Genomic DNA, 13149 nt, shown 5'->3' on the forward strand with positions numbered 1-13149 from the left:
AGAAGTACCAAACCTTCAGCTATCTCTAAATATTATTTGCATTTGATAAGAAATAAATGGAGTGGGTCCATAGACATGGAACAGAGTGCGGAATCTCGGAGGGAAGGTTGGGGAGGGTGGGTAGCTGGGAGGTAATCAACCAAAGACCTTGTATGCATATATGCATAACCCATGGACACAGACAATAGGGTGGTGAAGGCCTGGGGCAGGGGGCAGGGGCAGGCTGGAGGGGGTTATTGGTGGGGGAGAAAGGGGACATATATGTAATACTTTCAACAATAAAATATTTTAAAGGAAGAAAGGAAAGAGGAAGGAAGGAAGGGAGGGAGGGAGAAAGGGAGGGAGGAAGAAAGGAAGAAGAAAGAAGGAAGGAAAGGCATATGAAACTCTTTGACTAGTCAAGATACTATGGCTGAACCATAGTATCTTTAATCACAAAGATCAAAATTAATTAATAGTCGCCCTAGCCAGTTTGGCTCAATGGATAGAGCATGGACCTGCGGACTAGAGAGTCCTGAGTTTGATTCTGGTCAAGAGCACATGCCTGGATTGTGGGCTCGATCCCCAGTAGGGGGTATGCAGGAAGCAGCCCATCAATGATTCTCTCTCATCATTGATGTTTCTATCTCTCTCTCTCCCCCTCGCCCTTCCTCTCTGAAATCAATAAAAATATATTTAAAAGAAAAAAGATACTATGGTTCAAATAATGGGCTGAAGGCTATATTGCACTAATGCTAAACAGAAAAAAAAATCATTAGCATTCCTGAAATGAATGTTATATAAATTTTATCTAACATTTATTTTTTTCACCTATTTAAGTATGACATTTCTTCTTATCTAGCACTGCTTCTTTAAATTTATGGATTTATTTCCCAGGCCTATTACTAAAAGGAGAAACAATTCAGTTCTGACGACAGAGTTTTTCTATGGTGGTTAAGTCTTGGAATGTTTATCTGGCACAAGCTACGAAACATTTAACTTGTGAAGGTTCTGAAATAACTACTGTTCTGACATTAACCAACATTGTCATCTTTTTCCCTCTTGCTGGCCTCTGGTCCCCAAAAGGTTCTTTAACTTGGGAGCCACTATATTCACATATTAGACATCAGAGACCAAAGTAAAACCAACTGACTCTAGTTTTACACCATATTCCTAGGCCCAGGCTATGTCTTGCTTCTGGAATTTGAAAGCATTGAAGAAACAAATCAAACTCCTTTTCAAGTCTTGGATTTCTCTTTTATTGAACAATCAAGAAAAATCAAAGTATCTTGGAACTTGAATAGTTCAAACATACATTCATATGAATAAAATCATGTCATGAGATGGTACCCAGTGCATCATTTTGGGGACTCATTTTGTCTATGTTCTAATCCAGTAGATTTTCTTAATCCTACAGTTTCATAAGGAGTTTCCAAAAAAAGCTTTAATAATGTTCCTTATCCCAGGAACAAGACAGAATTGGCTTTAAAGTGGTGTTTACTATTAAAAATATATATTTATTTAGAATTATATATCTGGAGAAACTTGACCTTTTCATTTGTTTAAATAACTGACAATGTATAGGAAATGAGTCAAAACACTTTTATCTTAGGAAATATTATATCTTCATACTAAAAACTTTGAAGACAGATATCTCAGGTTTACTCTACCACCTGAAAAACATATTTCTTCAACAAAATAAATTTCAGCTGAGGCTTCAAACTCAGAAAGAATTCCTAAGTGCCAGAACACAATGCAGGTCATGCTATGAAATCCGTTTTGCTGCCCTTAGTTTATCATGCATTTGCAAATACACAAGAAAAGGTAGAAAGGTAAATAAGACTTTTAGTAAGGATTTCCTTAGGAAGAATTGTCATTTCACTATGTCATAGGGGAGAAGCAAACAGCCTCCCCTTTACTTCAAGCCATATGAGAGATACTTCATAAAAAGTATCTGAAATCTTAGCCTGTGTTCTGAGATTTTGAAATTACCGAAGACCTGACATGTGCTTAAAATTATGTCAAATGCGAGAGACTATGGTGACATCAGTTAAAGGCTGCAGAACTAACAGATCGGGGAGTGAACTGTACTTCCTCCAATGGTGAAGAAGAGGAAGGGGAGTTTTCCCTATGGGCCAAGCAGACTATCAGGAAAGCAGAACTAGTTCATTTAAAGGGAGTTTTACCCATGAGGGCTGCTTATAGGATAAGGTGACCTGAACAGATAGACTCTTTATAAGGAAAACACACACACACACACACACACACACACACAAAGGCTGAAGGGGAAAAACTTCAGTCTCAGGTCTCTGAGGATCCTACAAAGCTCCCTATAAGACCAAGAGCCACCTCAGAGCTTCAGCCACACAGAAGGCTCCAATGCAGGACTCCACCTACACCAATGATATAATGGCTTTTTGGTACCTATTAACTCACTTCCATTTCCCTAAGAGGTCCTCATGTGGCCCAAGTAGAACCCTGCAATCTGTCCATACAAGGACAGAGATTAAGAAAATGCCACTGGGAAATTCACAAAAAACAAAAAGGCACTTTCCAAACTTCTTTCCTGAAAAAAAAGAAAAAGGGGGGGGGGTGTAATTAAAGGGCATATGTACTGTTCCTACCACAAAATTAGTCTAGTCAAAAATATAATGTGATGTTTATTCTTCTGGAAAGAAAGAATAATGAAGTAGGCAAGAAGAAAGAAAGTATTTTTAAATGTGGTATACGAAATTCATACTGCTAAATTTTTATAACTAATAACATGCTCAGAGTATACAAAGGAAAGAAGATACAATGTTAAATTGTTAAGGAAAGTATCAATAGAATTCTAAAAGTATAGAGAGGTACAGATGGTGGCTTTTAAAAAAAGACTTTTAAAAAAGTATAAATAGTTCCTTTCAGATATTCTCTCTATCCAGGGGCACGAAGAAAATCCTGAAGGCCTCTCAAAATGAAATTCCTAGTGGATTTTAACTTTTTAAACACTGCCCCCTAATGTCCATACTCCGCTTCCTCTGAAATGACAGAAGGATCATGCTAATAAAAATAATCGGGTCCTTCCTCCCTTGTGATCAGTCTAGCATTTCTGTCCTGCAGACCAGATTTCACAGCCCGAGGCAATCTCAACCACACAACCGTCAGGATGCATTAGAGTAAATCTCCTAACCATTCTAAGATTGCTCACATAAGCAGTAACGCCAACATGGAGTGAGAACAGACTATTTGAGCTTAGACAGCACTGACGAGACAGCAATACCACTGGGAAACATCAAGAAAGTCTAGGATCTCAATCATAACATGTGCAACTTTAGACTGATCTAATCAGTCTTACTAAAAAATAAAAAACAAACACTGATTACCAAGAATATCAAACTTTTAAAAGAGAGATGGCCCTTGCTTTATATACACACACACTCATGACTCATAAATGACCTTTGATTCTAAAAGATTTTGTTGAAATTTAGACTCCCTGATGAGCACATTTTTTCATGATTTCTTCCATCGCAAATATGACTAACAACCAATGAAAGAGAATAGCAAAAATATATTATTCTCAACCACAGCTGTTCAGTGTCTTGTAATCACAAAATCCATGTCATCACCTAACAATATGATATATGTCTAAGTATGAAAAGCATAGAGACACTTAATATTAGTCAAGAAGCCTGAGTTTCAAACCCGTTTGCCATTAAAGAGCTGTGTGACCTTAGGTACCTTAGCTGCTCTGGATCTGTTTCTTTATCAGGAAATAAAGGAGACAGTACCGTATGGGTGTTCTTCTAATGACTGTTAGATGTGCCCGTAGGGAATTACAGAATTATGAGAAGTATTTTTTCAGTTTACACATGCCTCTCCCCATCACCTCCTTATTACCCCATTCCTATTACTTAAAAACATATGATACCCCCAATTTCCCCTGAGCTGAAAACTTCTGAATTATATTATCTATATCCAAGGCCCTTTGCCGCACTAAAATGTTAATACAGGATCTGAGAATGGGAAGAAAACTTAGAGAGTCTCCAGTCATAAGCCGTGGCCCAGAAGAACTTCTGACTCTAACCACTGTTAGTTATAGATGTGGAATTTTGGCAAGTGTGAGGCTTCCCAAGTAGATTAGCATTTTATTTGGCTAGGTGATATGATAAAATGCATTGTCATTCCCAGTCTTCACCTCCTCAGAATCCATCTCCTTGTCATGTGACTTTGTAGCTCCTGCCACAAGAGTAGAATATAGCCCTAATCGGTTTGGCTCAGTGGATGGAGTGTCGGACTGCAGACTGAAGGGTCCCACGTTCGATTCTGGTCAAGGGCATGTACCTTGGTTGTGGGCATATCTCCAGTGGAGAGTGTGCAGGAGGCAGCTGAATCGATGTTTCTCTCTCATTGATGTTTCTAACTCTCTATCACTCTACCGTCCTCTCTGTAAAAAAAATCAATTAAAAATATTTTTTTTTAAAAAAGAGTAGAATATATTTCATAACCCATTGATGCTGGGCTTGGTCATGTGATTTTCCATGACCAAAGGAACGTTAGCCGATGTTATGTGAGGAGAGGCTGTAAACTTGCTTGTGAGATTGGGCTTGTTCTCTTTGCGCTCCTGCCTTCTACTGGGAGTAGAATGTGCATTTGGTAGCCACTGGTCCAAGGAGTATAAGAGACATGTAGAGCAAACCAGGCCCCAAACTGCAGTATGGAGCCAAGGCAAAACAGTTCACCAGCTGAATCCCAGTTGGCCCACATTCATGAGAATGAGAAATAAATTCTTATTGTCATACTAGAGGCCCGGTGCATGAAAATTCATGCACTGGAGGGGGCGTCCCTTAGCCCAGCCTGCCCCCTCTCACAGTCCGGGAACCCTTAGGGGCGGGAGGTGACCCGGCGATCAGGGGAAGGCAACGCCCCCATCACACCTCTGCTGCTGCCACTGCCGGCAGTGCAAGCCTCAGCTGGCCCTGGTTACCTGAGCCTCAGGCGGCCCTGGGCAGCTGGGCAGCCGCCATCCAAGGCTTGCCTGCACCTTGGGCCAGCCCTGGGCGGCTGGGGGGCTGAGGGGACTGGGGGACTCCAGAGGCAGGTGCCCTGGCAGGGCTGAGGAGACTGGGTGCCTCCATCTTGTGGCTGTGGGCACCACCATCTTTGATAGCATGGCAGTCAATTAGCATATTCCCTCCTTATTGGCTGTGGGTGCCACCATCTTTGTGAGGGTGTGACAGTCAATTAGCATATTCCCTGTTTATTATATAGGGTAAGATTTTACATTTGTCACATATGCAGTATATTTATGGTAATGGGCCAATTCAAAAGATAATATTTTACCTATTTTAATATTTTAGACCTCAACATTTCCACTGGACTGCGATATTTTAAGAAAAAAATTCTGCCCAGCTGAGTAGCTCAGTTGGTTGAGCTTCATCCTATGAGCCAAAAGGTCACTGGTTGGATTCCTGGTTAGGGCAAATGCCAGGGTTATAGGCTCAACTCCCAGTACGGGATGTGCCGGAGGCAGCCAATCAATGTTTCTCTCTCACATCAATGTTTCTCTCTTCCCTCTCCCTTCCTCTCGCTCTAAAATTAATAAAAACATTTTTTAATCCTGATCTCATATTGATATATAGACAAGAAAAAGCTAAAGTAGTTCATCATCACCAAACCAGTATTACAAGAAATGTTAAAGGGACTTCTTTTAGAAGAAGAGGGGCGGGGGGAGGTGGGGGTGAAATAAATATCACAATAAAAAGACAATAACTATGTACCTATCAATAATCACTTTAAAAGTACATGTATTAAATGCTCCAATAAAAGACATAGGATAGCTAAATGGATAAGAAAATAAGACCCATACATATGCTGTCTAAAAAAGACCCACTTCTGATTAAAAGACACACAGACTAAAAGTAAAGGAATGAAAAAAGATGTTTCATGCAAATGAAAATGAAAAAAAAAAGCTAGGGTAACAATACTTATATCAGATGCCCTAACAATTACATTTCTGAGTATTTATCAAAATAATTCCAAAACACTAATTCAAAAAGTTATATGCAATTCTATGTTCGTTAAAGCATTATTTACAATAGGCAAGATATTGAAACAGTCAAAGTGCCCATAATAGACAATTAGATAAAGAAGATGTAGTACATAAAATAATGGAATATTATTCAGTCATAAAATAATGAAACCAAAAAATGTGGTATTATGTTTATTAAATATGTAAAATTAACAAATATGATGACTGTTTTCCCCTTTGACCTAAATTCCACACACTCATACACACACTCATACACACACACACACACATACACCCACACACACAAAGGTCACTACAAAGGCTGAAAAAACTTAAAGACTTTATAGCACTCTTTTCCTTGGCTTAGCACTTTTGAATATATTGAAGAGATATGTTGAGTTCTTGTATTATCTTAAAGGCTATTAATGTTTCAACTGTAATCCTATATGAGTTAATAGTACTTTGAAAATGTCTGCAAAATAAAAAATAGCAAAATTATAGACAGACAATTCACAGAAATTTAAACTGCCAACAAATACATGAAAAAAATGTTCATTTAAGTTAATGTTTTTAAAGGTTACTTTTCAGGAACCTAAAATGTCTTGGGAGGGGAAGAAGAGCAGAATCGCATCAAGAATACTAACATTAGTCAGAGGTTCTTATAGAAACTGGAAAATCTATTCACTGGCGAGTATGTGGTACTGAAATACCTGTTATGGAACAATAGACGATGTGAGGAGCAATTCTGTCTATCTCTTCATATCCCAGGCCCATTGCAGACAGTTTGCCAGGGACATAGTTTTCCACAAATACATCACACACAGCTGCAAGCTGAAGGAAGAGGTGAAGATGAATCAGATTTCTTAAATGACTGTTAAACATTTAACAAATCTTCACATTATAGAATTCTAATTTCAGTAAACAAAATTGACCCTCATTTTTGTAATAGTCCATACAAAAAGCACAGGAAAAGTAGAATTACAAAGTAGAATTAGATCAACATAAAGGCTCTGGTCAACTACTTAAGGTATTACTGCCAGTAAAACAATGGCTATTAAAGTTTTCAGTAAATACCATGGTATTAAATGGATTCTGCTTATGTTAAATGTAAAAAATATCTAGGCTACATGGTGAAAATATATTTTCAGATGTCGAGGTAGAAAAATTAGAATATAAGTAAAGAAAATATATGAAAAACATCTTTTAAACCCTTAAAAAAACCTAAATATAATATCTTTACTTCTTCTCCATCCTTATTATGTGATATTCCTCATTACAACATGCACATGTAGGCACATGTAAACTTGATTCTTACATGCTCTCAAACTTTATAGGTGCTTTCTTTCCAGTGTGTTCAAAATATTAAATGGACCGTCTCTTAAACTATTAAATTGTAACCCAGTGTATTAATAACGATCTGAAACAGCCCAGCCAGTATGGCTGATGGTTGAGCATTGATCCATGAACCAGGAGGTCGCGGTTCATTCCCAGGCAGGACACATGCTCAGGTTGCGGGCTTGATCCCCAGGCTGGGCATGCAGGAGGCAACAGATCAACGATTCTCACTCATCACTGATGTTTCTATCTCTCTCTTCCTCTCCCTTCCTCTCTGAAATCAATAAAAATATACTATTATTAAAAATTGAATGTTTGTCTATTACTATATCACCAGATTTGGGCTGTGTATATGGAATTGCCTGACAACCAAATTTATGGGAAGGGAGATCTTAGGACACATCTCAAGGAAATAAGCTGTCATCCTCCAGAGCTCCTGACACAGATGCACCAGAAGCCTCGGTGACCACCAACTGGAGAGGAATGATAAATACATTAAGACAGGAAGGTTTAAGTATGCACCCCAAGTTTCAAGCATAGGCACCTTTTCCAAATTTTAGGTGCTGATTACCATTTGACCTGTTTATGCTGTGGGCAACTCCATGCAGCATGCTCCAGGGAGAATCCAATAAATATACATTTATTTATTGTTAATTTTCTACAAAGTATTGCTTGGGGATTTGGAGGGACAGCAGGGGTTAGTATTAAATACTAGTACAACACAAATCTACAGTTACACATCAGTTTATTCCACAATATTTCTCTGAGCCCCTATTTATAATTTACAAGGCACTCCTGCATGCACTAAAGAAAACAAACTACTTGTATATCAAGCACATCTACCGTGTTTCCCCGAAAATAAAATATCCTCCGAAAATAAGACCTACTTACAGGTTTCCTTCTGAGTGAAATATAAGGCATCCCCCGAAAATAAGGCCCCCAGGCTCTGTCTCAGAATAAAAATTAATTTACTGTAAACTGGTCGCTAGGGCCGCCCCGACTGGCATCTAGCAACCAGTGACGTTACGCGGAGTCCTGATGTCACTGCTGTGTGGAGGCGGAGCAGAGGTCGGAGTGAGCGGTGAGCACGGGGTGGGAGAGAGGAGGAGACTTTCGCAGATGTGTGTAGAAGAACAGGAGGATTAGAGCGGACGGGACGCGGCGAAGGTGGTGAGTGCTGGTCTGTCTCTGGTGACACTACCTGATGCTCACGGCTGCCTTCATGATGACTGAAGGTTCTCAGTCAGTGGCAGACCCTGCTCCAGCCCAGATCCAGGCCCCAGCAAGCCCAGTGACAGTCCCCAGGCAGGCCCCAGGGAGTAAATGTCTGATAAAGGGGTAGGGGGGATGTCTGGTGAAGGTGTTCAGTGGCACAGGGCTGGGGGGAGGGGGATCACTTAAAATGACACAGGAGGATCAGAGGGGACAATCAAAATGACACAGGAGGATCAGAGGGGACAATCAAAATGACACAGGAGGATCAGAGGGGACAATCAAAATGACACAGGAGGATCAAAAGGGGTTACTAAAATGGTAATCCCCTCTCTGATTCTCCTGTGCCATTTTGATTCCCCCCTCTGATCCCCCCTGTGTCATTTTGAGTGATCCCCCTCCCCTCACCTTGATACCCCAATTCCTTTTTTTTTACCCCTAGAAATGAGCGCAAAAAGAAAAAGCTACTCCGTGGAGTACAAGAAAGGAATCGTGGAAGACTCTTGGGGCCAAAATGTTACTGCTTTCTGCAAAGAGACGATGTTGAGTATCCGATTGGTCCAAAAATGGTGAGCAGAGTATGGTAACCTCATTGAACAAGTGGACAAGGGAAATGCTAAAAAGCGCAAGTGTGGATCAGGTCGGCAACCATTATTTTCCAAGCTGGAAGACCTGATCTGTGAATGGGTTGTTGACAGGAGAGCAAAGGCTTTGGTTGTGAATAGGGCTCAGATTCAAGAATTTGCCCTTGCAATGGCACCACAGTTTGACATAGCCCCTGAAGACTTCAAAGCATCACAACACTGGCTGGATAATTTCCTTCAGCGAAGTGAACTGTCTTTAAGAAGATCTACAACATTGTTTAGGTTGGAAGATACTCAAGTTATTAAACGAGCACTTGCATTCAAGTCCTTTATTGATGATGCTGACTTCTCTAAATACAATCTTTCCAACATGATTGCTATGGATGAAACTGCAGTGTTTATGGGCCAATCATCTCAAACAACAATTGAACAGCGGGGTGCCTCCTTAGCGTACATTGCCTCCACTGCTTACAAAAGTGCACGTGTTTCCTGTATTTTGGCAATTCGTCTGGATGGCACTAAAATCCCACCTTTAATCATTTCTAAGGGCAAGAAGGAAAAGATTGAACGTGTTTGGGGCGTTTTTATTCTTGAAACTGAAAAAGCCTGGGCCACACAAGCAGTTATAAGGAAGTGGGTCGATTTAATGCTGCCGCTTGTTATGCGAGGGAGCCAAAGAGGTCTGCTAGTCTGGGATGCAGCCAGCACTCACCGCGCTAAAGACATGAAGACATTTCTTCACGAAAGAAAAATAGATCAGATAATGATTCCCGCAGGAATGACGGCCTATCTCCAGACTCTTGATATTGCAATAAACAAGCCATTCAAAGACAATTTGCGCATGGAAATTAATGACTACATTGAAAATAGAATGGAGAGAAATCAGCGGGGAAACTTTGTGAAACCTAAACTGCAAGAAGTTGTAACTTGGGTGAAGAATTCATGGGAAAAAATCACTGACAGTTGCATTGCAAATGCACTGCGAGCAGGCTACCTTGACAAGAAGTACTCATTTAAAGACAGTGCTATTGCTAAACATGAGAGATTTGGTCCACTGATTCTGAAAGAAATGGAGTCACAAGAAATTCACCAGGAAATTCAGGAATTGGATTGTTATGATGATGTTCCAGAAGATGATGACATGATTGTCATTGAATAAATGAGTAAATTCTTGATACTGTAGGATTCACAGTTTGTCTGGTTTGTGTTGACAACTACCGTACTACCGTACCGTATACAGGTAATAAATTTCCTTTATTTTCATTTAACAATAAATGTGTACCGTATTCTTCTTCATGGAAAAATAAGACATCCCCTGAAAATAAGACCTAGCATGTCTTTGGGGGCAAAAATTAATATAAGACACTGTCTTATTTTCGGGGAAACAGGGTAGGCTTTTACACTGGTCATATTTCTGCATGGTGCATAAAATAGTACCTTATGCAAATGACACCTAATAAATTATTTTTTATTTTTAAAAACTCATGTCAGTTCCTCAAAAAATTAAATATAGAATTACCATATGACCCAGCAATGCCACTCATAGGCATATACCCAAAAGAATTTACAACAGGGACTCAAACTGATACTTGTTTGCAAATGTTCATAGCAGCATTATTCACAATATCCAAAAGGTGGCAACAACTCCTGTCCAACAAAAGACCAATATATCCATAAAGTGGAATATTATTAGCTATTAAAAGTTTTGATACATGCTACAGCATGAATGAACCTTGAAAGTATTATGCTAAGTGAGTTAACCAGACATAAAAGTACAAATATTATATGATTTCACTTACATGAAATATCCAGAATAGGAAAAATCAGAGACAAAAAATAGACAAGAGATTATTAGGGACTGGGTAGAAAGGGAAGTGGAGAATTTATTAATGTATACAGAGTTACTGCCTGGGGGTGATGAAATATTTTAGAAATAGATTGATGGTTGTACACTAAATGTAATTAATGCCACTGGATTGTAAACTTGAAAATTATTAAAATGGAAATTCTTATTATATATATTTTACCACAATAAAAACAAATTTTTTAACAATGCAGGGTATTTGTATTTTTAGACTTCTATGGAATCCTAAATCACAACTCAGTCCATATAAAGTATCCAGATGGAGCACAAATTCACTGTTTCAACAAAACACAAATACAAATATAATGAATAACTTATACTAGTAGAAAATTATTCAAAATATTTTTATTAACCAAAAAATCAGATTAAAAAAAACAATGTACATGGTATTATCTCATGCTTTGGGGAGAAAATTGGTATTCAAGGGTGTAAAGAGATTTCATATGATATGCTAAAATATTAATCTTTTTGCCCATGAACAGTTATTATTTACATAACAAGAAAAACAATTTTTAACTAAAAATGTACTCAGAATAACATGCAGTCCGAGAGTACAATGTGATAAAAAAAAAAAAAGTATGCAAAAGTTGAGTTTAAGAGCTAAAGATTTCTCCAGTAGTTTTTTATGATACCCAAGAACTATATATATATGCATTTTGATATATATTGATAAAATATCCCTGGAAAAAGATATAGGGCAGAAGTTATCCTTTTCTCCATTTTATAAATATTTATTTTAAATAAATAAAAACTAGCTACTTACTAGATAGATATTCTTAGTGAAAGTGTCATCCAAAATATTATCTCTCCCTCTCTTGTTTCAGGATATTCACCCATTTCAATATCATGTATGTTCCCTATAGCTTTAGCAAAGTCATTCATAAAAATTCTAAACAGAACAGTGCTAAAATCAGAGCCATCAGAAAACTTCTTCTGAGTTACACTGATCTCCACATTATCTCCAAGTACTACACAAGTTAACTGCTCCAGTGGAGATGAAATTTGTTTACTGGATTCTCTGACTTAATAATCTACTAGAAAGTAAAGTAAGAAAAAAAAAAAAAAAAAAAAAAGACGGGTTCCCAGTTTTACTGGTGATCACCTCGGCCTCATCGAGTTGCTCACAAATTACCTAATAACCCTCTTCTAGAATGTCGCCCAGAATAAAAAACAAGCACAATTTTTATGAATTAGAGAACCCATCATCTCTTTCTTTCTTAAAGAAAAAAATTAATTCTTCCTACCAGTCACAGAGTAAAATAAGAACTAAAATCAATTTGAAATATAGCGTACCAAATTCTGAATTCTCTTTATTAGGTGCAACTTAGGAACAGAATGGATGAGCAACATCAGAAGTAGAGGGGAAAGTGATGATGATAATGTAACCATATTTATGAGTTTTAAAAATCATGAAATAATTTTTAAATCTTATGTCAAGGAATATCCTTATCTGTAGGAGATGTATTCTGAAGGATTTCAGGACAAAGTTTCTTTCACTTACTTTCAAATGGTTCAAAAATACATACATAAACACATGCATACTCGTATGAATACATATGTAAATAAGCAAATATGGCAAAATGTTAAAATTGTTGCATCTTTAAATGTTTTTGTTATGTTTTAATTTTTCACAGTACAGTGTTGGAGGAAAATAAAACCTATGACATTGTTCTGTGGATACAGTATGGATAGTGTGACTGTCAACTAATTAACATGGAAAAGTATCTGAAATATAGATAACATGTTAGAAAGTTATCATATCATATTGCCATGAAAATACCAGGCTCCACATAGAAATCCATGCCCTGAAGAATTAAAAAAAAAAAAAAACTAGGCAAAAATAATTTTTCCTCTAGGCCATAAGATGCGTATGTGATATAACTAGCTAAAACCCATAAGTCTGAATAATGTCTCCAGACAACCAAAGTTTTTTATGAGCTAAAATGTACTTTATTATTATCAATCAGAGAAATCAAGCCCACAATGAAATGTAATTTAAAATTGTTATAGTGTGGTGGACACTGGTAAAACCCAAGGAGAGTGCAAAGGAAATCCCAGCAATTCATTTATTTTTATCAGAATGATACATGTTGGCCTAAAATGTTCAAATGTCTTAGCAGTAAGAGTTATGAATTCCACCCAACACTGCCCCATTGAGAAGCCCTACT

At 38.0% G+C, this 13149-nt stretch overlaps 1 protein-coding gene across 2 annotated transcripts in view; it reads right to left on the minus strand.

Annotated features, from left to right (window-relative positions):
- The window catches only part of SUGCT (succinyl-CoA:glutarate-CoA transferase), a 583247-nt gene that overhangs the window by 556494 nt on the left and 13604 nt on the right, over window positions 1–13149 (minus strand). For both annotated transcript variants that reach the window (XM_080665575.1, XM_080665574.1), the window contains exon 6: window positions 6697–6817. In XM_080665575.1, coding sequence (XP_080521701.1) covers window positions 6697–6817 — 121 coding nt within the window. The remainder of the gene's footprint in view (window positions 1–6696; window positions 6818–13149) is intronic.

Source organism: Plecotus auritus, assembly GCF_963455305.1.
Source record: "Plecotus auritus genome assembly, chromosome: 4".
NCBI classification, from domain to species: Eukaryota; Metazoa; Chordata; class Mammalia; order Chiroptera; family Vespertilionidae; genus Plecotus; species Plecotus auritus.